The sequence below is a fragment of the Marmota flaviventris genome, chromosome 12 (genome assembly GCF_047511675.1).
Source record: "Marmota flaviventris isolate mMarFla1 chromosome 12, mMarFla1.hap1, whole genome shotgun sequence".
Taxonomy (NCBI): Eukaryota; Metazoa; Chordata; class Mammalia; order Rodentia; family Sciuridae; genus Marmota; species Marmota flaviventris.
Window position 1 is genome coordinate 103,419,984 of NC_092509.1, and position 26,827 is coordinate 103,446,810.

Here is a 26,827-nt window from a genome sequence, read left to right on the forward strand (position 1 = left end):
CTGGAGCGTCTCCTCATGTCCCAATAGTGCCACAGGCTGGTCACCAAGACTTCATACATGTGCTTTGGGAGACATTTAATATCTAACTATAATACTCTGTCTTCATACTAGAGAACACCAGGACATTATTCTTTTTGATGGGATGTTGGAAGTTTGCTGGTGCTCTAGATGCAACAATCACAGTGAGATTTAGGAAGCATTTTATCTCACTATGCACATAACATTCAGCTTACTGCAAAAGCTCTAAATAATTGTATCTGAGGCACATATTTTCCCTAATGCATGGGTCCATACTCTAAATTCCTTCACTGGATATATTGATTTATAAAAACAAAGGAAAAGAATTCTCAAAAAACAAAAGAAGTACTGCTAGCTGGGCTGTGTATCTGGTGATCTGTAATGATACCAGAATCTGTGGGCCCAGTTATGGACACCAGCTGAACTGAAAGCAAGTATCGGCACACAAGGAATACAGGGAATAAAACAAGTTTCTGTTTTGGTTGGTTTGTTTTTGTGCAAGCATTGAGGTCAGTTTAGGCGTGAGGTCATTTGTTTGGGATTTCTGAAGTCCATTCTTCAAGTACAGTTGGCACAGAAGTTGGTTCTCACATGTTGGTCCAGTTAGTCAGGATTTGGAATTTCACAAGGCCGTTGCCTCCTAAGGAACAGAAGAGACCTTTTTTACAGGAACGTCCTGAAGCTGGGCAGGGAACACATAAAATTTGTAAGCCTAGACTTTCTTTTGCTCTCTGACACTGCAGACACAGTGACCAGGACAGATGTAGAGACTCACATCCCCAAAGTAACCAAACCATAAACCACAGCCGTTGGGGTGGACTTGACGGCCCAAAGAACAGGTGAACAGCTGATCTCTGCAGCGCTGCAGGTGATGTGAGGAGGGCCAGGCGAGGCGTGGTTTTCCCAGCAAGGGCCACAACTGCCAATCACTTGCCATTCTCCAGTCACTGCCTCATAGTATCCACAGTCATCTACCAGACTTAACTGACAGAAATAAGGACAGAAGGACGACTTCCCTTTCTCTCCTTTGTCTTAATAGTATAAATTCTTAAGGGGCCTCTGACCTGAAGAAAGGGGCAAAGGAACTTCCATAGAAAATCTATGTCTTAGAAACACCAGGATGTCATTTGTCACAACATGGATAAGATCTAAACCAAATAAAAAGAGAGATCCTTACCAAGTTCTATTGCAATCGATGAATCTTTATAATCATACACATCCAACTGTTTTATCTTTAGGAGAAATGAGTGAGAATGTGGCCAGAGCTGGACACCAGCAACTCTTAGGAAGGAAAAGCTAAGTCACTTTTTTTAGAGGTAGGAGGGAATCATGGGAGAGGAACACTGTGGGAGACTGGCTGGGCAAGGTTATTTCTCTGAGTTGAGGTCAGGACTCCCCCCACTCACTGTGTCATTGTCTTGCCCCAGGGTCCTTTCTGGACATGAAAGAATGTGGATTCTTCTCAAGAGCTTTGTAGGCATCTGACAGCATACCGTAGAAGACAGCTGTCCTGGGGCCCAGAATGGGCAGTTTGCAGGGAACACTCTCTGGAGGTTGGAGCGAGGAGGGGGAAGAACAGGGCTGCTTAGATTCCCTATTAAGGAAACTCAGAATAATCACCAAGCACTTCTCCCACCTTATGAGACAGATTCAAAACTTATATGTTTTGAATTGAGTCTGTTTTTTAATGGAACCATCTTATCCCCAACAACATTTAAGCTTTTACAGATCTTGTCAAAGAGGCCAAAAGTAGTACCTAGAAATAAAACCCAAGCATTAGGAATCATTGCCAATTAAATTAAAAATGAAGATAAAACATATCTGGAGCTGTAATATTAGTCAAAGGGAAAAGAGCTTTTGATTCTGAGACTTTTCAGGGACACAAGCATAGTTCTGTTCTCTGAAAAAATAACCATGATCTTACAAAAAGCTATAGCACGGAAAGAAAGCATTCTGCAATTCCAAAGGAGACTCCGTTTTTGGCATAATTTATTTTTAGAGATCTTTAAAATCCTTATCATCCTGACCTCTTCTCCAAATATGATTTCCTTTGTGAAAAGTTGGTTAGCATTCAACTTCTGCAGAAGACACATTGCCTGAAGGAAAGTACAATAATGTGGGAAATAACACCTTCCCTTTGGGAATCCTTGAATGACCCTGAGAATTGGAGTCCTGAATTCTCTGGAACAAGCTCCTTGGTCAAGCCAGATGAGAGCTAGACATAGCATAGGGTCACAAATCTAGAATCCAGTTTAGTCTCATGAAGTGAGTGAAGAGGACACAGTGGTCCAGGGGGACAGGCACAGATGGGCTAAGGACCAGATCTTAATTCTAACTTAGTGCTCTTTGTATCATATCACACTACTGTGCCAGATGGTAGGTGTAAATCAGGCGGTTGACATCAATGCCGATGTTTATAAAGAGCAAGAGCCTGTGGTGTCATGAGACTCTGGAGTTGAGCCAGAGAAAAATGCACCCAGAAGAAAACCCACAGCACTTTTGAGATATGTTCTTTCAATTTATTTAGTTCTCATTAAGAAGTACTAGTAATATATAAAGTTAGGTGATCCAGAAAAAACGAGTTAGACAATCGCTGGCATACTGTGCACTGGACGAGCTGGCCGCTCAGTGTCCATAGCATGTGCCCAGGGAGCACAGCCAGGTGGGTGACAGCTCCGGCAACAGGCTGTAATACTGACTGGTGGTGCTGTAATACTGACGTCCAAGCTGAACAACGCTGTGGGCCTGGGCAGTGCCAGCAGTCTTTCTGGGCTGGTTAAAGGTGAAGGTTTCTGGTGTTGTCTAGCTCTCCTGTGACAAGAAGCTTCTCTGGTTTTGAAAGTAGAAACATGGAGACCAAACCCCCACACAACTAGAGCCAACAGGAGGTCCACAAGCTTCAGCTTCTAGTCAATTGTGCAACCACTGTTCCTGCAGCTCCACCTCCCAGGTTGCTATCCTACGTTGCACTCTGTGGGCAAGAGCCACTCCACGGCTAGCTCCTCTATTGCTAATTGAAGTTCACCCTCAGGGCTAAGGAATTAATGAAAAGCATCTTGTTACACTGTCCTCTAAGGTCAGAAAATAAATGTTCTTGCTGACGGAAGGACAGGTATGTGTATGTGTGTGTGTGTGTGTGTATGTGTGTGTGTGTGTGTGTGTGTGTGTGTGATTTAGTCCTTTATAAGGCAGGTCTGAAAAAATCCAGGACCAAGGGAACCCCTGAGTGAGGGTGTGACTGACACAGATAACCCTGAAAGCTACTCTAGCTAGCTGTGCACGCTTATCACCTGGTGTCTTCTTTACGAGGTGGTCACAGTCCAGATAACAGCCGAGTGGGGAGCTTCCATTGCGTGGATGTTCTCAGTTCTAGGCTCTTGATTCCACTTTGGCCACATAAGAGCCAGGAACTCAGCCAACATTTCTGAATACCTAAGAAGTGGTTCAGAGGGACTTGGCAGCCCTGCTCTGTGCTAGAAGGCAGTGAACTGCTCCACACACGTCAGCTCTTACTTGGGTCTCTGGGCCTCTTTTTTGGCATCCCCTCAAGAAATCATGTCAATCCTGTGATTTTCTTTCTAGATGGATTCTCAGTTCAGTTCTGCCTCTGAATCCCTGGGAACCTCCCAGGATAGAGCTTAGATTTTCTCCTCTACATAAAGTCATCGTAGTTCTCTTTACTGCCTGTGTTGAATGTAGAGCAGCTTCAGGTGGCTTCAGTTAATTTGGGAGTAAATTAATTTGGGAGCTCATTTGGGAATAGAGAGCTTGGGCTACTCCATACCCTTGAAATATGCTGTCCCCAAGAACAGCCCACTCCTACCTTCACCAACCCATGGCTGGTTTCTCCAAAGGATGAGTCTTAGGTCTGAAGCCTGAGAGTGAGCCACCACCCTTGTTTCTGTTAACAATAAGTGAACACTGGGGAGCACTGGGGAGCTCGGGGAGAAGGTGGGTGTTTTAGGGAGGCTGTGGACAAAATTCGCAGGGCCTTTGAGGGGCCATTCCAGGGGTGTGGAGATGTAGTCCCCTGTACAGTTAGACTAGTACCTTTGGGATTGCCATGGAGGGACTCACTATAGAACTAACTATGGAAACTGGTCAGAGCGTGTGGTGTGGAGACAGCATGGGAAAGAGCATGATGTGGAGAGGGGCGGGTGGTGTCTAGGAAGGGACAGATGGGTGGAGTGCGAGGGAGGGGGCCAAATCCTCCCAGTGTGTCACAAGGCAACGTGTGACAGAGAAAGGGATAGAGAATGTTCAGAAAATTTAGAAATTATCTTAGGAATTAAATCTTCCACTCTACCTCCCTGGGCATGGTATATCTCACCCTGCAAATTCTCTGAAAAGAGACTAACCTGTTGCCATGTTCTCACGGGAAGGTTTAGGTTCAGTCTGGGATCTGCATTGATGAAGATTCATCATTCTGATTGGAAGAAGCAAGAATGCACATGAGTCCACTGGCCAGAGCTTGAGGAATGGGAATTTGTCTTTGCACATCTTAAAACAGATGATCTCTGGACCCCAGCACCTGTTAGCCTGGTGATCAGACCACTTTGCAGCAGTGAGATAACTCGGTGAAGAACACCCATTCTCAAGGTCTTTTACTTAGTGATATTTTCATGGGTTTTGAGAAAACTTTCATTTAAAAATATTTTATTCCACTGTCAAAACTCATATGATCTGAAAATAGGACTAAGGAAAGAATCCTCTAATTCCAGAGAAAAAAATAACAAACTTACAGATCACTAATTTATCCTTAAAGAGAGAGAGTTTTGGTTAGAACCTTCTATGTCTCAGTATAGGGGAGAAATAAATATTGCCATATAGCATAGATAGCTTTCCATTTGTTTTAACGTAGGGGAGCTCTCTTTTTGCTTTCAACTCTCTACCTCATGGCAGTCAACAGACAAGTTTTTCAGTAAAATAACTGAATCCTTCTTCATTGTCCAATAATTAAATACAACCCCCCCCCCCCTTTTTTAACTAACAAACTAGAATTTTGACTGGATGTCATTTTTGTTCCATTTGGTGGTGTTAAGAAATCACCAAATAACAACCAAACAGACATAAGGGATTTTAGTTACTAAAAAGTGGCAGACTCGGGACAGGTTGTGCGTCATCTCCCATATCTTCTGAATCAGATGTACCATCTACTTGGAGGCTTTATATTGAGTTCTGCCTCAATATAAAGTCCTTTGACTTTATATTGAGTCTCTGGGCCTCTTTTTTGGCATCCCCTCAAGAAATCATGTCAATCCTGTGATTTTCTTTCTAGATGGATTCTCAGTTCAGTTCTCAAAGGACTCTCCTATCCTTTATGCTTTTCTTGTGAAGGTATAAAGAAAGATCATACTTTCCCCACAATAGTTCAGTAATTGTCCAAGAACAAATAAAAGGTGAAATAATGTTATTTAGTCTGGTTTAACAAGAAAATGAAACCATTCCCTAAACATCTGATTACTCTGCTCCTCAATCCACAATCCTGTATCCTGAACAAATAAACCAGAACTAAGCCATATCCCAAGGCCAATCTTTGGCTTACCTTTGGCTCACAAAATTCTCAAAGGATAGTTTCAGATAATCTGGATTGATCACAGTTCCTGGTTGTACCTGAGGAAGAAAGTCCCACTTAGAACACTGGCAGAACTACATTCTGATTGAAATAAATGATGTCTCACTTTAGCAAACTCAAGTTGTATTTGACATCAAAGTCATTTATGCATCCCTTCAGAGGGTCTCACCCTGTCCTCAAGTCATAGGGTCTTTATTCTTTCCAGGTTCTGAGACTTGGAAGTTAGATTCCTCAAGATGAGTAAGGCTTCAAAATCTGTTCAGACCACTATGGTGCATTCTTCAGGTCTCAGGGCCCCTTTCTCACAGAGGCCACTGGCTCCTGGACCACTCTTGGTAATTCTCTGCCTTTTGTTCTGAGGGCTTCCTCTATCAGATGCTCATCAAAGTTTTATTGTATTTATGTGCTTATTGTCTGGCTACTCTGATAGAATTTCAGCTTCAGGGGACAGAGACCCCATCTCTATTTTTGTATTTCCATCTCCCAAACTGCCACTCAAGACATTTTTTGACCACATTAGTGAAGAAATGAGCCCACTTTGAAGCATACTTGAAATTTTTATGTGTGCCCTTCATACAGGCTAACTCCAATGTAAATTTACAGAATTACTGGTTAAAATCATCTTGAGTTTTTTTCAAGTTTATGACTAACACTAGTTATGACTTTTTCAATATTTCTCCAAAAGGATTGTAGCTCTGACAGTATATGATCATCACAAGACGTGGGTGCTGGTGTTCAGCTGGCCTCCTCACTGAGTGACCTGCACTATGGGAATTGAGATTCAAACTTGTGACACAGTTGCAAATTACAATGTGTCAAGAACCTCTAGAGGTACTTGAAAGTAGCAAAAATCAGAATATCAGTGTACACAAAGGCCATCACCTACTGTATTGAGTTAGATTGTTCTCCTATCTCATTAGCTGAGGGGAGGATGGGGGGTGGGCAGTAAAGGCTTTAGTGAGAACCGAAGGACAGTTTCTAGATAATTCTACATAAAAGGGTAGAGAATATGCCAAAGATGGATTTGGTCATTTTCTAAAATTTCATCTATAGTTGTCTCTGCTTGAAGGAAAGATGCAGGCAACTCTACCCCTCCTGAATAGCATGACCCCTGTTGTAAAGCCTCTAAGTCCAGCTGGGTATTGCATGTGTGAAGTGGGCTGTAGGGGTTATGCCAGAACAAAGCTGCCAAGGACAGGATGTTTGTTTCTGAAAAGAAAGTATCTGGCGGGGGTGGGGACACTCCTATTTATTCTTCCACCCATATTGATTTTCTTTCATTTTAACTGTACAAATTTATGGGTCAGGTGTAATAATTCAATATGTGTATATAGTGTGTAATGATCAAATCAGTGTAGTTAACATTTCCCTCTTCTTAACGCCTAATAATAGTACTTATTTATGTAGTACAGCGTGATATTTCAACACATGTAGACAACAGATACTGATCAGATCAGGGTAATTAACTGTCCCTTCTCTTTATTGACTTTGGAACCTTCCAGCTTCTCTCTTCTAGTGGTTGTTACAGGCACCCGACTGTGCTGGAGAACACTGGAGCTTATTACTTCTGTGTTTTGGTATCTGTTATCCAACCTCTCACTGTCCCCCTACCTTTTGCCCTCTAGTAATTTCTATTATATATTCCAATCAATGTTTTAAAAACACCCATATACAAGAGACAACTTGTCTGTCTGATTCATTTCACTGAACAGAAAGAATTCCACTTTCATACATTTTGCTGTAAATTGCAGAATGATTTTTCACGATGGATAAGTACCACCTTTTCTTTATCTTTTCATCCTTTATGGACATCAAGGTGGATTCCTATCATGGCTATTGTGAACAGTGCAGCAATAAGCATGGGTGAGGTGTCTCTTTGGTGTGCTGATATCCTTTCTTTTGGATATGAACTCAGAAGAGGGATAACTGGATCATTTGGTGGTTCCATTTTTGGTTTTCTGAGAAACGCACTTACTGTTCTCCATAATGGCTAGTTTACATTCCCAACAATGGTGTATAAACATGCCCTCTTCTCTACATCCTTGTTGCATTTATTGTTTTTTGACTTTGCAAATGCCATTCGAACTGGAGCAAGACGATATTCATGGTGGTTTTGACTAGCCTTTCTTTGACAGCTAATGAACTTGAACATTTCCTTCCCAAATTTGTTAGCCATTTGAACTTTTTTTGAGAAGTGATTATTCATATCTTTTGCCTATTTTTAATTGGATTATCATCATTTTAAAAAGTTTTTAAATGTATTCTTGATATTAACCCTTTGTCAGATGAATAGCTTACAAACTTTCCTCCCATTCTGCAGTTTTCTCTTCACTCTGATTGTTTCTGTGCTGTGTAAAAGCTTCTTAGTTTGACATAATCTCATTTACTATGGCTGTTTCGTTTCCTGTGCTTTTGGGGTTTTATCCAAATAATCATTGCTTATATGAATGACTTGAAGTGTTTCCCCTATGTTTTCTTTAGTAATTTCAGTTTTGTGTCTTACCTTTAGTCCTGATCTACTCTGAGTTTATTTTTGTATAGAGTGAGAGAAGGGTCAAGTTTCAGTCTTTAGCATGTGCATATCCAGTTTTCCCAGCACCATCTCTGAAGAGACTATCTTTTCTCCAATGTGTATTTTCCGTATCTTTGTGGCAAATCAGTTGGATATAAATACATGGATTACTCTATTCTTTTCTATTGGTCTGTGCTTCTCTTTTTATGCCAATATTATGCTGTTTTGATTATTGTAGCTTTGTGGCATATTTTAAAGTAAGGTAGTATGAAACTGATAGCTTCTATTTGTGTGTATGTGTGTGTGTGTGTTCTCTTTCTTTTATCGTAGTTTTAAATTTCATTGTAGACATCTTTTACTTCCTTGGTTGAATTTATTTCTGGGCATTTTTTGTAGCTATTGTGAATGAAATTCCTTTCATGATTTCTTTTTTAGAAATTGGTGTATAAAAATGCTTCTGATTTTTGTGTGCTTCTTTTTTTTATTGCAGATGAACACAATACCTTTATTTTGTTTATTTAGTTTTTTTTTTTTTTAATGTGGTGCTGGGGATCCAACCCACTGCTTCACACAGGGTAGACAAGTGTTCTACCATTGAGCCACAACTTCAGCCCATGTGCTTCTGATATTGCATCCTGCAACTTTACTGAGTTCATCTTTCAGTTCTAACAGTCTTTTGATGGAATTCTTAGGGGTGTGTGTGTGTGTGTGTGTGTGCGCACACACACACATGTGTTCTACAAACAGGGACCATCTGACTTCCTCCCTCCTGTTTGCATGTCTTCCCTTTCTTCTGATTGCTCTGCTAGTCATGCCAGCATGATGGGAGCGAGCAATGGGAGTGGTGTCCTTGCCTCATCCAGACCTTAGAGGAACTATTCCTAGCTGCTCCCCTCAGCATGCTGGCGCTGAGTTTGTTACACATGACCATTATTACAAGATGCCTTCCTTTTATATCTTTGTCAAGAGTTTTTGTCATGATGTTGAATGTTTATCGAGTGCTTTTTCTGCATCTATTTTTAGTGATTTTTATCCTTCGTTTTGTTGATGTGATGTATTACACTTATTGACTTATATGTGTTGAATCATCCTTGCATCCCTGGGATAAATTTCACTTGATCATGATGAATGATCTTTTTGATATGCCACTGGATTCAAATTGCTAGTGTTTTATTGAGAATTTTTGCATTTATGTTCATTAGAAGTATTGACCTGTAGTTTTGTTTGTTGTTGTTGTTGTTTTTGTTGTGTGTGTGTGTGTGTGTGTGTGTGTGTGTATGTGTCCTTGTTTGATTTCAGTATCAGGCTATACTGGCCTCATGAAATGAGTTTGGAAGAATTCTCTCACTTTCAATTTTTTTTGGAATAGTTTGAGATGTATTGATATCAGCTCTTAAAAGTCTGGTATAATTTTCAGCAGTGAAGGAATCTGGTCCTGGATTCTTCTTTATGGGGTTCTTTTAATTTCTGAATCAATTTCATCACTCATTACTTTTCTGTTCACTCTTTGTATTCATGGTTCAATTCGTGCCTGGATGTCCATACCTTTCCAGATTTAGGGGACTTTTCAGTTACTACCTCATTGAGTGGGGAGAGACTATAGAAGCTTGCCTGTTCTCAGTCCCATGGGCTGCCTATGCCTTTGTTTCCCCCTCTGTGCTAGAACACCTACCCCCACGTGGCATGGGCTTGGGTGCTGGAGTCACATTTGCTTGACTGGATCAAATCAAATCTGTGAGGTTGCAGTCCCTTGTGCTAGTATGCAGGCATGTCGGAGGGGTCCCAGGGATCGGGATATGCAAAGGTTCCTTACCTTTAGGGCAGTATGAATTCTGACAATAATTCCCTTCTTAAGATGGTGTCTAGTCTAGCAGCCTGGACCCTGGGATTTGATGGGGAAGACGCTGTCAGTTCCTTGTCCAAATGAAAGCTATAGGGCAGATTTTGGATCACTCCCCTAACTGATCTGCAAGCCCGTGATGCCTGTAGAACCTTCCGATGGCTAGATTGCTGGTGGCTGTGCTGATGGGGCTTGCGGGCTCTTCAGTTCACCCTCACCCCTGCTGAGGGGGCGTCCCTTCCCTGGTCCATGCAGGTGTGCTGTGCTCCTCTTTCTATGCTGCTGTTTCGGGGTTCTGGGCCTTACAAGTCCTGGTCTCTCCTTGCTGAATTTCAGTGCTCTCCCAGGGTCATCACCTCAGAGTGTAGCTGTCTACCTGTTGTTTTGGTCTTCCTGATGGAGGAGGCCGTGAGTTCTGGGCACCTCTGTTTGGATGTCTTGCAATGCCCTATTCATTCTGGAAAAGGCTGAATAGTCTCTTTCTTCCAGGAAACTGTCCCTGAGGTTTACCTTCCCTTCACTCCTACCAGGTCTATTCTATTTCTTTTCAGCATATTTTGTTGTCAATATTTGTTTATCTTTTGGCTTCTTAAAGACAGAGCTTGACTTATTCTTTTTCTCTTCATTGTACTTGAGAAAGTAGGAAAGCACGTTTTGTTCTTCTCTTTCAAGATGATTTTGACTATTCTGTATCTATTGCATTTTATTATGAATTTTAATATCTGCTTGCCAATTTCTTTAAAAAAATGGCATCTGGGATGTTAAGAGGGATGGCACTGAATCTGTAGATAGATGGGGCAGTATTGCCGTCTTTATAACATTAAGAGTTCCAATCCATGAACATGGGTTCTTTCCATGTATTTAGGTCTTATCTTCCTATGATATTTTGTAGTTTTTGATTTATAGATCTTGTATAACCTTATTCCTAAGTATTTTTGATGCGAATGTAAATGAGATTATTTTCTTAATTTCACTTTGGTTGTTCATTGTTAGTATAGAGAAGCAAATCAATGTTTGTAAATTAAACTTGTATCCTGCAATTCTACTGCGCTTATCTATTGGCTCTAACAGTGTGTGTGTTCCCAGGACGTTCTAGATATGGGATCATGTTACCAGAAATAGAAATAGTTTTACTTTCCTCTCTTTCTTTGCCCTAATTGCCCCAGTAGAACGCACAGTACCATATTGACTAGAAATGGCAAGTGTAGACATTCTTGCCTTGTTCCTGGCCTTAGGGGAAATTATCCAGGCTTTCACTATTAAGATCCCCCTTGTTAGGTTGAGGAAGTTCCCTTCTTTTCCCTCCCGATACTACTAAGGAAGGAGGGCGCTGCTGGTTACAGCCCCTTGGCTGTCCCAACCCTGAAGGATGTTGAAGAGCCACTGTTTGGTGGGGCAGTGGTGCCTCATGCATGGTTTCTAACACTCTGAGGCTTCCACCAGGTCCCAACAGCAGCAGGGACAAGTGCCTGGGCACTTCTGTGTCTGGAGACCTTCCTTTCAGAAGCTGCAGCAAATGTGGGAGCATGGTGTGTGACACCACTCCAGTCAGGCTGGCAAGGGCAAAGGTCAAGGGCGAGGTCTTGAGAAAGAGGACAGCTGTGGAAGCCCCGTGCGAGCCAGTGGCCAAAGCTGGCAGGGGCCTGGGGTTGGCACATTCTACATTGATTCCAGTCCAGACGCCAGGCGGTGCCCACACTGCACTCTGTGATGCCAGCCAAGGGAAAGCCAACACAGACTGCAACTCCCAGGCGGCCTCCCCAGCGGCATCAGGTGCATTTCCAGTTCCCACACAAAACCCTTGTGGACTGCCGCTCTGTTCCCGTCCTGCCAGCCTGAAGCACTTTTGCCATGAACTTGGGGAAGGAGCCTCTCTTGAATCTCCTGTTTTCCTTCCATCCCTTGCTCTCCCTCTCACCACATGAGTAGCTCTCCCGGCCTCCTTCCCAGGTCCAAGGAGAGTCCCGATATCAGAATTGAAGAGATCTTCCCATCCCCTATCCTAAACTTAGCCAGGCAGCTGAATTACCTTCAACTCAAGCCTCATCCTGGCCCCAACACTAACCCTGCTCCTTAAATCGACCCAGGTCTCCTCACTCTGAGCTGGGGGACCTCCGTCTGAAATGGTCTCTTTCTTTAGCAGCTCTGACAGGTGGCAGAGGTTTGTCCTTGCTCCCTGCACACCCCCTTTATGTCCTTTTTTCCTGATATCCTCCCCCACCACCACTCTCCACCACCAGCTATAGTTATGGTACCAAGTGACCCCTCCACTAGCTAGACACTGCTGGGGAACCTCCCCAGCTTTTTTTCCCAGGTGCTGGCTACATCATGATAAACCCAAAGATTAAGCTGCTTGTTTCATGATTATAATGGTTGAAGAGGACTGTGTGTGTGTGTGTGTGTGTGTGTGTGTGAGTGTGTGTGTGGTGTTTGGGAGATGTGAAGAGAGGAAAAGAAGCCCCATAACCTCTGTAAGAGTGCAGTGACTTACAAGCCCAATTGGTTTACCTCATCATCTCGTCTCTTTCCCCTGGTCCACCAACCTTGGCTCACCTCTGGCTTGTTGAAATGTGGAAGGTTAAACATTTTGCGGGACCACCTTGACACATGCCCATTTCTGCCCCCCACCCCTTGCCTACCATTTTTTTTTCTTGACATGCGGAGCTCAGCCTCTTATGTCTGAGTGACATGAGGTCATGCTGGTTCTTCCTGGCCTGAGGGGGAAGAGAAACAGAGAGCGGTAAGTTACCTGGGGCAACACGGGAGTAGGAAAGGGGTAGAGAGGCAAGAGAGGTAACAGCTTTTCCTTCCATAAACAGACAGGCACTCTGGTCTCAGCCCTCTAGGGCCATGGCTGACTCAGGTTTGTCACATTTGGTAGGTTAGGAGGGAGTGGCCCCAGGCTGGGGGTGGCTGTGGGGATGCTCCAGTGGTGCAGGCATAAGGACAGGACCTGGGGCCAAAGACGAGGGCTGGCGTCCACAGGGGTCTCTCCTTTCCAACCTGAGCCCCTGTGGCTGAGGAACTGCATTCTCCATGGGCAGCTCCTGTACCCCACGTACACAGGTTCTCCACCAAACGTCCAGCTGAGGACTCTTGTTATGGTTTGGATCTGGAGTGTCTCCAGATTCTCCATGTTGGAGGCTCGGTCCCCAGGGCAGCAAGACCCAGAGCTGGGCTTCTGGAAAGTGACTGGATAAACAGTGGCTCTAACCTCATCAATGACTAGCCCACTGAGGGATGGTTCATGGTTGCATGGACTACTGGGAGGTGGCGGAGGCCAGGAGGTGGGCCCAGCTGGAGGGAGTGGGAGCATCCTCTCCTCTCTCCCCATTTCCTGGCTGCCATGAGGTGAGCAGCTCTGCTCCACCAAACCACCCTGCCCTGATGTCGAGCCTCTCCACAAGCCCAGGATCAATGTAGCCGAGGGAGCATGAACGTCGCCTCTGAAGCCGGGAGCCTAAGAGACCCTTCTCCCTTCTAGCTCCTCAGGTATTTGGTCACCGCCATGAAAAGCTGACTGGCACACAGCCTATTCTCAGGACAAATGGAGGCTTCTTTTCTGCACCCTCCTTTCACCAGCCCCTCCCTGGTGCACCCTCTTTTCTCAGCCTCACCTCTGGCTCAATGCCAGCTCTCAAGCATCCATGGCCCAGTGGCGTCACCTGCCCCATCTCCAGAAAGCTGTGCATTGAGCCACCCACAGGACTGAAGCTGCCGTCCCCGCCCTCTCGCTCTCTGGGTTGGAGAGGCCACTCCAGCCCAGCAAAGGTGCTGCTACTGGAAGGACGGTGGGTACCCGTCTGGTCAGGGCACCCACTCCTTTCTTTTTGACTTGGTCTCTGTGAAAGGGTGAGAGACAGGATTTTGGGGCATGTACACCTGCATCATGAAGCTCTCATTTACGTCTCTGGCAAGAGGTTTGTTAGGGAGGAAATGGAAACTTGAGGTTAAAGCTATGTTTGGAGCTTCTCTCTTACTCCTCCTCACGTGCACGGACTTGAAAGTTGCGTGGTAGGTTCCTAGAAGGTATAGAACATAGGGAAGAGGAGGCCACAGTGACAAGCAGAGGGTGACAATTAACTGAAGCCTTCTCCTCCTCATCCACAGCCTTGTCTGCTATCAGTACATGGTGCCTGACCCACTCCTGCTGCACTGGGGGGTGGCTGAACAGGCCTGCAAGTAGCTTCATCCTGTGAATAATAAAAGGCACTTGGGATCTGAGGACTGAACACTCTTGCCAATGTTGGATTCTTTTGATAAATATTTAAAATATGCTTCATGTTTATAGGATATTTTAAAAGAATCAACTCAGTGTTACAATCTGGGGGCTGGCATGTTAAGGTCTGCGTGTGGGTGACTAGATCTGTCCATTCAAGAACAAACTCTGACTGTGAGGCCACCATGTGAGGCTGCGGCAGGGGCCAGAGGGTCGAATAAGACAGTTTCCGGCCCTAAAGAGGACAAGAGAAGAATGTGAATTCACTCAGTACCCTGGGATCCAAAAGCCACAGCTTCTGACCTCATGCTGTCACCCTCTGTGTACCGGGAAGTGTGACGGGGTTGAAGGTATTGTGACAGAAACACATGGGGACCACAGTGAGGCTGAAAGTGGGTGGGCGCTCACTTAGGAGCAGGGCAGAGGGAGGGTCTGAAGGGTTACAAGACAGGCAGTGCTTAGGTGGGCATTTGTTGGCTGTGAGCAGGGGAGAGGGGGAGGCCTCCATCCAGGAAACACAGCATGACCCAGTCGGCCAGCTTCGGGTACCAGAGGGCAGGGTGCAGTGGCCAGTGTATCTGGAGGAAGAAGTAGGGTGAGAAGGGGGACTGGAGAGGGGAGTCTGTGTGGATGGACTCCTCTGCTTTGGGGATCCAACCCCCTGCCAGGTCTTCCCTGACACCCTGGGGCTGGTACTCCTTGCAGCTCGGCTCCTCCATCCAGCCCTCACAGTTTTGAGGTCTGACACTAAGATACCTCCCTGAAGCTGCCATTGAAGTAGGAAGCACTAGATATCTCAGAAGTGGCAACTTGCCTCTGGGCCCTGAGAAAGCAGGGAGACCACTTAGGATTGGAGGAATCAGAAAAGTGTTACTAGAAATGGCATTTACAATTGGCCTGAAAGGACGAGGACCACCTGGGCAGGGTGAGGTGGCCATGGGAGAATCCTCTGGTGCATTTGTTTTTATAGTTATAAGTAGACCTTCATCTTCCCTGCAATTAATTCCTTCACCATTTCCAGACTTCTGTTTCTGTCTGAGAATACTACTACACCTACAGGGATGAGAGCCAGAGAGTTCACTGCAACCAAGCAACAAATATATTTGCAGGATAATCCAGGTGCACAGCAGGACCATGCTGTTTAATGACGACTCCCACAGCCACTGTGGACTGTGGACTCCCACAGCCACGTGCACTTCATCCCTCGAGTTTGCAGGACGAAGTACTTTGCAGGTTGCCCTCTCTGGCCTTGTTAAGGCCTCATTCTTTAACAACAGCCTAGAGTTCCTTTCAGAAAACCTAGCTCCTGCCCCTCCTGCCATTTATTGCCCCTTATCCTGAGCTGGATGCCTGCTTCTCCGATTCCATCACAGACATGGTGAGGTGGATATGGTGGCTTTATTTGCATTTTGTACTCATCTACTTCTTGAAAAAAAAAAATGTTTTCTCCATCAGGCTGAGAGTTATTTAAGAGCAAGAACCATGCCTTGCACATCTTTGTATTCCTACAACCTGCTATGGAATCTGGCACACAATAAGTATTTAACAAACACTGGGTGATGAATGAGTCACTACGAGCACTTTAAATTAACGGGTATAAACAAAGACATAACCAAGATTGCGTGTGAGTGTGTGTGCAAAAATCACTATGTTGTTTTCAGATGGATATTTCAGGACGCTGGTCTGGTGTACTCAATCTGTTCTGGGTAAGGCGTGGGAAGGGCACTGGCTGGATCTTAAGGGCTGCATTCCAGACAGGGCTTTTGGAGTAACTTGAGTGACTTTGGCAACAATGTAAATTCTCTGGGCCTCCTCTTCCCTTCAGGTGACTGTCACTGTGGCCCAAAGAGAGAGAGGCAGGCCACAATTCTGCTCACATTTTACAAGTAGAGTGAAACCTCGTCTGACCTGCGGCTCACTCCAGCTCAGCCTCACCTCCAAGAGGAGCTACTTCCTCCCTTTCTAGAGAGGAGGATGAGGGCCTGGGGAGTGGGAAGGCAGCTATGATAGGCAAGTCCGAAGCTGATGCAGTGGCTTGTAGGTCGCGCTCCTCATTCTGCCTTTTCCTCCCATCCCTGAAGCCCAGGTCTGGCCATTCCCAGCTCACTCTTAGTTTCCTTCAACCAGCTCAGCGCCAGCAGCAGCAGGATGGAGAGTGAACTGGTCAGGTTCACAGCACAACACCCTGGCTATATCATCTCAGCCAGAGGCACTGAAATATTAACGGAGCTCTCATTTCCCAGGACAGCAGACAGCAGATGCAATGGGAGTGCAGAGGCATGACGTGGGCTGTGGCCTGTCCCCAGAAGGCAAAGCCTGCGCTCCACTTTTAACAACTGGAAGTATCCAATACTGAGGGACAGCATCTGCTGAGGTTCCTAGAGCTGACTCTTGGCCCACGACCTTGGCTTTCTTAAATCCTAGGTAAAGAGACAGAGACACAGTCCTCTCCCTCCCCTTCTCTCTCATATATACACCTGTTCACATAACAAAAACTGAAAATGTAAGCACCAGATGGTGACTTTAAAAATAAACATCACAGGCTTGATGGGAGGAACACTGACAAGTTTTGCCTCTGTCCTTCTTGCCCGTTGGCACTTTTAGTCCTTTTCTCCTTTCTCCTCCTGACTTAACAGAGATTTCACAGGTCATTTGGTTCAACCCTCTTGGTGAATCCAACAAGGAAAATATGGCTCAGAAAAGAGATTTGTCCAATAACCTGCATTAAGTTTTTGTCACTGGGAAAGTTTTTTGAATAAAAGGGTCAAAGAGATTATCTTTTTCCAGAGGAGGATCCGACTCTTAGAACCCCATATGAAAGCACAATTATTCCAATACCCCTTAGAGGGAGTCAAAAGGCAGTGGTCAAAGAACTGTCTTCAACCCTCCAAAAAATCCTGTGATAATAAACCTTTCAATCCTATCTGAAAATACCAGTCATATTAAGAATTAAGCTGAATACAGGTTCAACATGCTCTTACTGTTCGCTAGGAAACACGTTAAACATACCCCAATAGTGGACAACCATATGCCTACCATCCTTGCTCATCAAACCTAACTCTCACCCATCAGGCCAATGGTGTTTGTTATTACTTCTCTTTTAAAATTGCATGTGTAATTATTATGTGCTTGATTAATAAAGACAGGAGTATGTGAGGTAGTTTCCTTGGTGGTCGTGAGCTTTCAAAATCTGGAGTCAGTGAGAGAGAAATAAGAGCGAGCTGTCAGTGGGTGAGGCAGGAAGTCTCTGTCCTCTGGCTTTCCCAGTGGACCTCTGCTGCTGCTCAGGTGTTTTCAGCCAAGGGGTTTTGTCACAGGTCTGATAAAAGCAGAACAGAAATGCTCCCATCTTTACTCTGACTCATCAGGCTGGGACAACGGAGCTGATCAAAGGGAGCAGAGAGGGTGGGGCAGGAGTGGGGGGCTGGGACTCCCAGGAGCTCTAGGTAGTTGACATCCAACCCCAGCAGGTGGGAGCAGGGCTTTAGGCCCCTGCAGTCCTCCAGGTCACTCACAGGCTTCTGTTTTGCCTTGCTGGGCATGGCTGAGTCACCCCCTGGCACATGCATCCAACTACCACCATACACCTTCCCATCTCATGGCATCCTGAGGAGTCAACAGTCATGCCCGAAAATGGCAGGTAATGACAAAGGTCTAGTGGTGTCATTAGTCCTGGTGACTAATGACAAAGTCTAATGGTGCCATCAGTCCTGGTGACTAATGACAAAGGTCTCCCCAGTAAAGGTTTAAAGGAGGAGATGTTTAGGCTTCATTCTCCTCTTCATTCAAAACGGTTCTTTGTTATCTCTGCCTCTCCTTTTCTCTTCGGTGTCTTTGCCCGCCCCACCTCTCTGCAGGGGTCCCTCTTGCTGTCTGTCTCCCTCCTCCTGTGGCTGTGCCTCTGAGCCTGTTTCCTGTGTGTTTCTGAGGGAATGCTGCTCTGGGCACACTGTACCTGGCCCTGCCACAGGGCAGGAATGCCACTTGGAATGCAAATGTTCAAAGTTCTGCCCTTTGGTGACAGTGAAGAGGCAGCGAGCCAGGTCGCAAGACCTTTGTGCCTGTACACAGGACTGGCTGCGGCTTCTGCCAGGTGCCTGATTCAAAGGATGAAGGAAGAGAGTGCGTCCACGGTGCGTTTCACTCCGTGAGACACAGCATAGTTTCTTTCTAGAAAGGACCAACTGCAGGCTGAGCCCGTGCTGACCTCACAGCACATGAGGCAGGGACTCATGCTCACAGCAGACTCTGGGGCCTTCCTTCAAATTCGAGGAGGTCTGTGACAGGTAAGGACCTAATCTAGGCGCCTGCCCGGTGCCCAACAGAACGGGATCCCAAGTTCCCTTCTTGCTCTTCTGGTCTGCAAGAGTGATGTCACGCAGAAACCCGTGGTAGGCCAGCCCCAGGTTAGGGGGTGCGGGCGAGGCACCTAGCTGGCTCAGCAGGGGTGACTTGGGGGCCTCCCACGCAGCCTACTGGCCAAGCAGCTGCTCTTGACTGCCGCCTCTTGGCCATCTGTGAGTACTGCCAGCGTAGGGAGCTTGCCCGCGCCCCGCCCTCTGCAGGAGCCCAGGGGTCTGAGCGCCTGGGCTCCTGCGCTGCGCCGGGACCTGGGCACGCCTGGACAAGCGGCAGGGCGTTTAGGGCTGGGTGACTAGAAACCTTCTGGCAGTTTCTGCAGCAGCGCCCAGCCAGCCGTCCCTCCTCGCTTGGCCCCTGGCCCAGCACATGTCCCTCTTGCCTGTCCAGGTTGCTGCGGGACTAACGAGGTGACCCTAAGGCACAGCGTGGGTTCTCGCTGCTCGCGATGGCCTTCGGGTCTCTGCCCGTGCTGGGCTCACCTGCCCCGGCCTCCCTGCACGCGCGGCTCGATGGCGTCCCCCAAGCATTTCCGGAGCTCTGGGCGCTGGTCCCCTTCCCTTCACCTCCGAGTCTCTTCGCCCTTCCTCCGCCCTGGCTCTTCCCTCACTGGTTAAAACAGATCCGCGCAGAGCCCCCTCGCCACGCCCCCTGCATCTCGGCTCAGCCTCCCCACCTGGAGGTGCCTTCTCCTCCCACCTTCCCCGCTGGGGCGCCGCTCTCGCACCTGCCCCGCCGCCCTCTCGCCCTCTTAGGTGGCCCACCGCTGGTCGCCACCTCCGTCCGTATTAAGCACTATTGACCAAAGCCAGGGGCTCCTCTTGATCATGGCCCACCTCTACCGCGCCTCACTGCGCGCTGGGCACCGGGTGGGTCAGGTGAACTGGAGGGAACACTGCGCACACCGCCTGCAAGGGCCTGCGGGGCCCCCCAGCCGGTTTTCAGAAGGAACTGCTTTCAGCGTTAAATGTCGCCTCTTCACCTCAGGAGGCGCTGCCCCCACGTCCCCAGTACCACTGCCCCCAGGTGCTGTACAGTGCCCCCAGCAGCCACGATTGATTTCTGTGAGGTGGAGGGAAAAGGAGGAATTTCCCAGGTAAAACTCCATAGAGACTTGTTTGTGGAAGACAAGTAACGCGTGGGGTGAGTGGTTAGAGACTCAGGATCCGTGCAGGTGCAGGCCGAGAGGCAGCCCCTGAGGACCTTTGGGCAGGTCCCTCCATATTTATTCTGGTTTCTTTTTGTTGATGTTTCCAACCTATTTCTTTATTCTCAGTTCTGGTGGACTGGGTGCTAAAAGCACTTGGGACAGGGTGACAGGTGGTACCCATTTGTTCTGCAAGTGTCGACTGAACCCTGATAATGTCCCAGGTACAGCACTGTGCTAAGGCGATAGGAAATATTTCCACATTCCATGATATTCTAGAACTGCTGCTGGTTTCATTTCAATTTTAAAAATATGGATACCTTCGATGAGACATCCGGAACTTGAAACAAAACTGGCAAACCTTCATCCTTCCAGGTGGAAGCCAGAAAAGTAGTAAAGGGATGCGCAGATCTAAGGAAACAAAACAAGACAAAGTTAGAAGGGCAGTCAATGGTTTGCAGAGCCAGGCCCTTGGTTGTTTCAGAGAGGACACTGGGACACCTCTGGAGTGGTTTCCCACTCTGATTCTGGAGCATCCTGCCCAGGAAGGAGCGCCCAGAAGACAGCTCTGTCCCCTAAGGCGCTTTGGCTGCTCTGTCCCTTTGTTTTGAAGTAACCAGTGATAGTTCTAGATTGTCAGACAGTGTACAAATAAGGCAGGAAAAAGGTTATTCATAAAAGCAGAAAGGAAAGGAGTGAAATGCACCCCAGGTCTCCTGGAAAAGTCTGCTTTAATGTTTTCTGCATTGAACAAGTGCTGGTCCTTTCGTGCCCGGCCTGATTTCCTGGAGATTATGTCTCTAGGCTGAGATCATTGACTTGCTTCCTCTCACTGAACATCTCCCTCCAACCCCTCTTCCTCTGGAACATTCTTTCCAGTTAGCAAGTTACACAGGGATGCTAGTGGCAACACCAATTCTCTTCACAGGGTGACCCACCTCGCTTGCTACTGAAATTCATTTTATCACAGGATGAGGAGCCAATGCCTAGGGGTGGGGCTGGCAATCACCAACTGTCCTTTGTGCAGCCCTGTGCCTGTCCTTGGCATCCAAGAAATGGGAACTTGGAATGCTGTAGTTTTGCCAAGAATGTCTCTCCTCTCTAATGAGAAAAGATTTCATTGTTCATTTAAAGCAAAGGCATGTAGGAAGAGTTTGAGGTTCATGAAGCATCTACTGTTTCATTTCTCCTCTCCACTTCCCTGGGACCTGTGAGACTCTGGAGGTGGGTCTGACTTGAGCTCTTTTTGTACTTTGTCTTAGATATGGGAATAGGCTGCCTTGAACTTGTCACCCAAAAGCTGTCCAGGAAGGCCAGTTTAGAATTGCTCAGGCATGCAATAAACTCACACAAACCACCTCAGTGTGACCTCAGGGGCTTCGAAGGCTGAGTGTGGCTTCATCAGAGTCAGGCCAGCCTGGGAGAGTCCTTGGAAGGAAGGAGGTCTGGTTAGGTGCTTCCCACCAGAGCCTGGCCCTACCTCCTCCAAAGCCTCAGTCTTTCCGGAGCTCAGTGGGGGCGTGCCACGAGCACACTTCACTAAATGTTCTTTTATCTTTTTCAGACCATTCTGTTGGGACTGCTTGCCCAAGACTATGTAGTACTCAGGGCACATGGAGAACTGTCTCCCAAGGCCTAAGAAAAGACTTTTGCCCAAAATAAACAGTTTGGAACCTAGAGCTTTGAACAGACGAGGAGTTTAAAACCCTTAAGAACTGGTGACACCTCACCTGTCCTTTCCCCTTCCACAGGTTCTGCATTCCCGTCTTGCCTCCTGAGAGCTTGGGGAAACCCACAGGTGCTGTCCATCATCTTAGAATCCCCGTGAAGTGAGGAGGCTCTCTTTCTCCAAACAGAGGCTGAAATTGCTACCCAGGCCCCCCAGCATAGACATGAGCAGAGTTTTGCTGCCTACCGTGGGGAATTTCTCCTTGCTGCTAGCTTGTTTGGCCATCGGGAGGAAAAACTGCCCCTCCCTTCCCAGCTTTTGGCTGTTGATAAACTGTCCTCTCGGACACTCCAGGACTTGGCTGTGAAAATAAACAGGTGCTGAGAAGGCCCAGTTGTGTTCTGGGCCTGCCTTTCTCAAGGCCCGCCCTGCCCTGTCCCTACCTTCTCCTGAAGGCTTGTATAATCAGAAAACAAGGGAGCTGGTGGCAGGAGAAGCAGACATTGGTGTGCTTTGCTCCTGGCTGCAGGGACAGGTCTGACAGGCATGGGGGTAGCGTGGGGTGGTGGGAGGTTAGCCTATTAGATGTCGAAAACTAGCAGCTTCACATTTAAAAAAATCTAAATTTCTACTTAGAATAACCAGTAGAGTTGGTCACTGGACTCATATACCTGCAGGTGACACTGAAGGGATAGAGGGCAGGCTGTCACTTTGGTCAGGAGATGATCCCCTATTCATTGCAACCTTCACTGGCCAGTTCTACTCATTATGCTATCCCCCTGACTGTGAGCATATGATTTGTGCCCCATCCCCAACTGAAAGATGCTAAACTGCCATCACTCATGCTGACCCTTAATAAGAACTATATTACATAGGACTTTTATTTCCTAAAGCAAGCCTTTGGATTAACTGAACTTTTGATTGCCTATTTTTATATATTTGAAGTTATGTAAAAATAACAGACATAAACGATACACACTCATACACTTTGAAAATACATGAAACTGCCTAACTGCTTACTAAGAATGTGGTGTTTTAAAGTGAAGCAAAGCAAAGGCACATGCTATTGAAGTTGGAATGTGGAGAGAGTGTTAGGATGTCCCTCGTGGAGAGTTGCTTATCTGTGGGCAGGATGGCACATGGCATGTACCAACAAGAGAGAATTTTCTTTTCAGACAATATGCTCTTTCTAGCCAGCTGCTTCCATGCCAGGGAGCCAGCCCTGTTCAGTCTATAATGTGCATATGAAATTGCCTCTGGGCTGCCTTTCCCTGCTTTCTCTCATTTACTCTACATCATTTCACACTACCCTTCCATTTCCCCAGAGCAGGGCTGGAACCCATGACTAGGAACCATTGTAGCAAAAATGAGGGAAGAATGAGGAATCCCAGTTATTTCAAGTAGAAGCTGAAATTCTCCCTACACACAAATTCCCCCAATGTTGCAAAACACAAATATGTGTTCTATATTAGTTTGATTAGAAGAGGTAGGGCTGAGGAGGTTGGAGGAGAGCCTGACAGTTAAATACAGGCAGCTGCTACTCTAAAAAGATGGGAAACCGTAGTTCTAGACTTCTGAGGGTTAAAATCTGAAAATTTCAAACTAATGCAGAGGAGAAGGTAGGGGCAATGAGGCAGGTGGGAGTGTTTTGAGAGGTGGTGACTAGGGGTACACTTCTCTTGCACTGTTGAGTGTGGTGGTAGAGAAGAAGTTGTTCCGGGTCTCATCTCCTCCACTCAGGCTTCTACCCAGACTTCACTTTTGCCTGAGAAACCCAGGACATTTCTGGTTGTTGAGCACTTGACTTGGTTTCTGGACTGAGCAGATGTATCCCTCCAATACCCTCTCCCTTAAGAAAACTTCTCCCACGAGAACTTTCAGGAAAGCTTTGCCTCAGTTGAGGAATTACCTTTTGGGGAGGCTGAGAACTAATGGCTTGTTCATGTGGCTGGTCTCATTAAGCCAAGGAACCTTATCAAATTTTGGAACAGAAACCTAAAGAGGAACAAAAAGAGATCATTTTGCAGTTTATCAGTTGACCACTGTTGTCCTAACAATGACCAGAGTAAGCTAGTAGTGGCCATGTAGCAGTCCACAGTTTACAAGACATTTTTATATTTTGTATTTGACTCTCAACCATCCCATAAAGTAAAAGAGCAAATAAGTGCTATCTCCATTTTTCAGATGAAGAAGTCAAAGCTCAGATAGTGTGAACTGCAGCTACCAATGGGATCGTGTTTTCTGACCTCCCTGTCCACTCTGCCCTGGGTGCGGCTGTCTGCCTTGGCTTCCTTCCTACTCCCATCTGTTTGTGAATCCCTTAGCCCTTCCAAGAAGTCGGCTGAATATGAGCAATCTCCTGCCCAAGCCTCTGGCTGTGTTTTCGGACGCAGGACTCTCTGTCCTCACCCTTCAGAAGGCCAAGCTTAGGGGAGAGCCCCTACAACTGGGCCTTACTGACCTCAGCCAGGCTTTAGACCGTTAAAACCTTTCCCACGATATCTCCACCGCAAAGGTCAGTGAACAAGGAAGCAAGCTCCATGGGAGCGGGGATTTTTATCTGTGCCGATCACTGCGGCATCCCAAGCACCAAAGGTACTGGAGGTCTGTCACGACAGGCATGGATGCGCGGGAAGTCCCTGTGCCAGGGCCGGTCATTCTCTCTTGCACTGGGCTGGGATTCGCCCTTCCAAGGCCGGCCCTTTCGGCCTCCGACCGGTCTCCAAAGAGGAGCAGCCAGTAGGGGGCAGCAGCGGCCTCACGCGGCGTGGCGTGGCGTGACGTGGCGCGGCGCGGCGCGGCGCGGGGAGCTCTTGCCGTGGACCGACGGGACCCGGAAGTGCTCGCCGCAGCCCTAGGCGGCTCCCCGGAAGGGGAAGTCGGTGGGCGGCCGCCCGCTTCGGCCGTGCACCCTAGGAACTCGAAGGCAGGTGGGTTCCGTGCGCGCGTCAGTGTTTCGTTCCTCTTGCTCTGCGGTCCCCTGCAGGCCCCAGACGGGGGTGGCCCGGCGGTGAGCGAGGCGCCCCCGGGGACATCCCTTCCCGACCCCTGCGCGGCTCTGCGGACCCCTCGGCCCCGCTGCGGTGAGGGGGGCGTGCCCGGCGATACCTGCGTGGTCCGCGCGGAAGGCGTGAGGTCGGGCAGCGAGCGCTCCTCTGGGGTTTGCCGAGGACACTGGTGCTGCCCGAGCGTCCCGGGGTCACTGAGGGTCTTCCTGGAGCCTCAGGGTCCCGCTGCCGAGCGGGGATGATGGCCCTCCAAAGGGAGGTGCGCCCCGTTAGGTTCTGGCTTCTTGGCGGCCTTGGGCCTGGCTCTCACCCTGGGAGCGCGTCCCTCTTCCCGTGTGCAGCCTGGAGTGGGTGCCCCTGCGAACCCAGTGAGAGCTGTGGGCTCTGTCCCTGTTAATTTGCATAAATTGCATATGCAGGCCTGCAGTGGCGCTCACCTGGGTAGGGGACCTTTGGGTTAAGACTGGTGTAGAGGGAGACGATGGGGTGAGGCGCAGATCAGACTTTGGTTGCAGTCTTGTCACTCTGGGCCAGAAATGCCCAAGCAATTTGGATCTCCTCTGTTTTACTAAAAAACGGGACCAATACCTTGAGAAGATTAAGTAAAAGTGCCTAGGCATTTAGCACAGTAGACACTCCAAGTAATGGCTAGCAGGTATATATTGTTCAAGGAATTATAGTTTAAAAATTGGAAGTGAAGTTTTAATATCCCAGATTATAAAATGGCCACCACATTCATTTTATGTAGACTTGTAGTAACCCGAGTTGGTTTAATTTTCGTCTCAGTTCTACTCTGACCTTTGACAACTTTCATATTTTCACAGGTCTCTTTTTCTAGGAGTTTGTCTGTGTTGTCTTGCCTCAGAGAACAACTGCATCCATTGTGGGCCTAGCCTGGGTTGCTGCCTTTGAAAACAAGGAAAGGTGGGTAGATAACGGCATGGAATTTCCAGAGAAGTCTTATTTCAAAAAAAAGGAAAACCACATGGGCTTACTTGAGGGAGATTGAACTGGCCTGAGTTTAAGGGAAAGGAGAAGATAATGTGTGCCCAATCTATAACTAGCACCAAGGAGGCCAAGTGGCAGAAGGTCTTGTATGAGCGGCAGCCCTTCCCTGATAACTATGTGGACCGGCGGTTCCTGGAAGAGCTCCGGAAAAACATCTATGCCCGAAAATACCAATATTGGGCTGTGGTATTTGAGTCCAGTGTGGTGATACAACAGCTGTGCAGCGTCTGTGTTTTTGTGGTCATCTGGTGGTATATGGATGAGGGTCTTTTGGCCCCCCACTGGCTCTTTGGAACTGGCCTGGCATCTTCATTGATGGGATATGTTTTGTTTGATCTCATTGATGGTGGTGAAGGGCGGAAAAAGAGCGGCCGGACCCGATGGGCTGACCTGAAGAGTGCCCTAGTCTTCGTTGCTTTCACTTACGGTTTTTCACCAGTGCTGAAGACCCTGACAGAGTCCGTTAGCACCGACACCATCTATGCCATGTCAGTCTTCATGCTGTTGGGCCACCTCATCTTCTTTGACTATGGAGCCAATGCCGCCATTGTATCCAGCACACTGTCCTTGAACATGGCCATCTTTGCTTCTGTCTGCCTGGCCTCACGTCTTCCCCGGTCGGTGCATGCCTTCGTCATGGTGACGTTTGCCATCCAGATTTTTGCACTGTGGCCCATGTTACAGAAGAAACTGAAGGCCTGTACTCCCCGTAGCTATGTGGGGGTCACAGTGCTTTTTGCCTTCTCAGCCCTGGGAGGCCTGCTCTCCATTAGTGCAGTGGGAGCCATACTCTTTGCTCTTCTGTTGGTTTCCATCTCCTGTCTCTGCCCTTTCTATCTCATTCGCCTGCAGCTTTTTAAAGAGAACATTCATGGGCCTTGGGATGAAGCTGAAATCAAAGAAGACTTGTCCAGGTTCCTCAGCTAAGTTAGGGACCCCATTACACTATTAAGGCAAAGTGATAGACTGGCATCCTAACCAGCATAAAATTGGAAGGCAGAGCCCTTCTGGAAGCAGCAGGCTGATGTGGATGAGATAACAGAAGAAAAAATTGACAAAGGCTTGGGTGGTGAAGGTGTCATTTTATGATTAAAAGCTTTCTGGTGCCCTCTTGAATTATTGCCTCTCATCTATCATTCACCATAACAGATGATGTGGTCTGTATTAAAAAACAACACATCCATCAAGTTGTCTCATGACTTTTCTGAAAGCAGAAGGCAAAGGGGGTGTGAAGAGAGAATAAAATGTATGTTTGGTAAAGACACTTCTCTTAGCTTTTTCAGGGTACTCATGTAGGCTTTTATTTTTCTAGAGCTCAAATCCTAGGACTTGTGTTCAGATTTGTTGCCCAAGATCATAGAAGTGGTCATTACCCTTGATTCAGAGTGTCTACTTAGTTCTAGGTGAGGCATGTATAGTACTAATAAGGGAGGGTGAGATTGCCATAAGGCACATGAAGAATGTTAGGGGAA

At 47.2% G+C, this 26,827-nt stretch overlaps 2 protein-coding genes across 11 annotated transcripts; one reads left to right on the forward strand and one right to left on the reverse strand.

Annotated features, from left to right (window-relative positions):
- Positions 1-470: 470 nt before the first annotated feature.
- On the reverse strand, positions 471-24,162 carry C12H1orf105 (chromosome 12 C1orf105 homolog). Of its 9 annotated transcripts, none has more exons than XR_011704013.1 (8): positions 21,586-21,668; positions 21,020-21,098; positions 19,991-20,081; positions 12,585-12,659; positions 5,564-5,631; positions 4,377-4,444; positions 1,196-1,565; positions 471-658 (listed from the first exon to the last, which is right to left on the reverse strand). XR_011704013.1 is itself a non-coding variant. In XM_071600309.1 (8 exons), exons 2-7 carry the CDS (start codon positions 23,281-23,283, stop codon positions 1,429-1,431), a joined length of 474 nt encoding a protein of 157 aa, XP_071456410.1. In that variant the 5' UTR covers positions 23,284-23,334; positions 23,801-24,162; the 3' UTR covers positions 471-658; positions 1,425-1,428. The 9 variants fall into 9 exon arrangements, 8 of the variants coding, with proteins under 8 accessions (XP_071456410.1, XP_071456409.1, XP_071456408.1 ...); XM_071600309.1 differs by lacking the exons at positions 21,020-21,098; positions 21,586-21,668 and adding exons at positions 23,249-23,334; positions 23,801-24,162 and having other exon boundaries at positions 1,425-1,565; XM_071600308.1 differs by lacking the exon at positions 21,586-21,668 and adding an exon at positions 23,249-23,336 and having other exon boundaries at positions 1,425-1,565.
- Positions 24,163-24,165: 3 nt separating this feature from the next.
- Positions 24,166-26,471, forward strand: Pigc (phosphatidylinositol glycan anchor biosynthesis class C). Of its 2 annotated transcripts, none has more exons than XM_027934969.2 (2): positions 24,166-24,269; positions 25,172-26,471. In XM_027934969.2, the coding sequence occupies exon 2, from the start codon at positions 25,389-25,391 to the stop codon at positions 26,280-26,282; it is 894 nt and encodes a 297-aa protein (XP_027790770.1). In that variant the 5' UTR covers positions 24,166-24,269; positions 25,172-25,388; the 3' UTR covers positions 26,283-26,471. The 2 variants fall into 2 exon arrangements, with proteins under 2 accessions (XP_027790770.1, XP_027790771.1); XM_027934970.2 differs by lacking the exon at positions 24,166-24,269 and adding an exon at positions 24,301-24,349.
- The last annotated feature ends 356 nt before the right edge of the window (positions 26,472-26,827 follow it).

What these genes read in the sequence shown, in the direction of transcription:
- C12H1orf105 (XM_071600308.1), bottom strand. Translation starts at nt 21,072, where the DNA reads ATGAAGCCACACTCAGCCTTCGAAGCCCCTGAGGTCACACTGAGGTGG. An exon ending in CATGTCAAGAAAAAAAAATG is followed by an intron (nt 5,632 to 12,584) that starts GTAGGCAAGGGG and finishes TTTCTTCCTCAG; the next exon opens with GTACAACCAGGAACTGTGAT. An exon ending in GAGAATTTTGTGAGCCAAAG is followed by an intron (nt 4,445 to 5,563) that starts GTAAGCCAAAGA and finishes TCTTCCAATCAG; the next exon opens with AATGATGAATCTTCATCAAT.
- Pigc (XM_027934969.2), top strand. Translation starts at nt 25,389, where the DNA reads ATGTGTGCCCAATCTATAACTAGCACCAAGGAGGCCAAGTGGCAGAAG.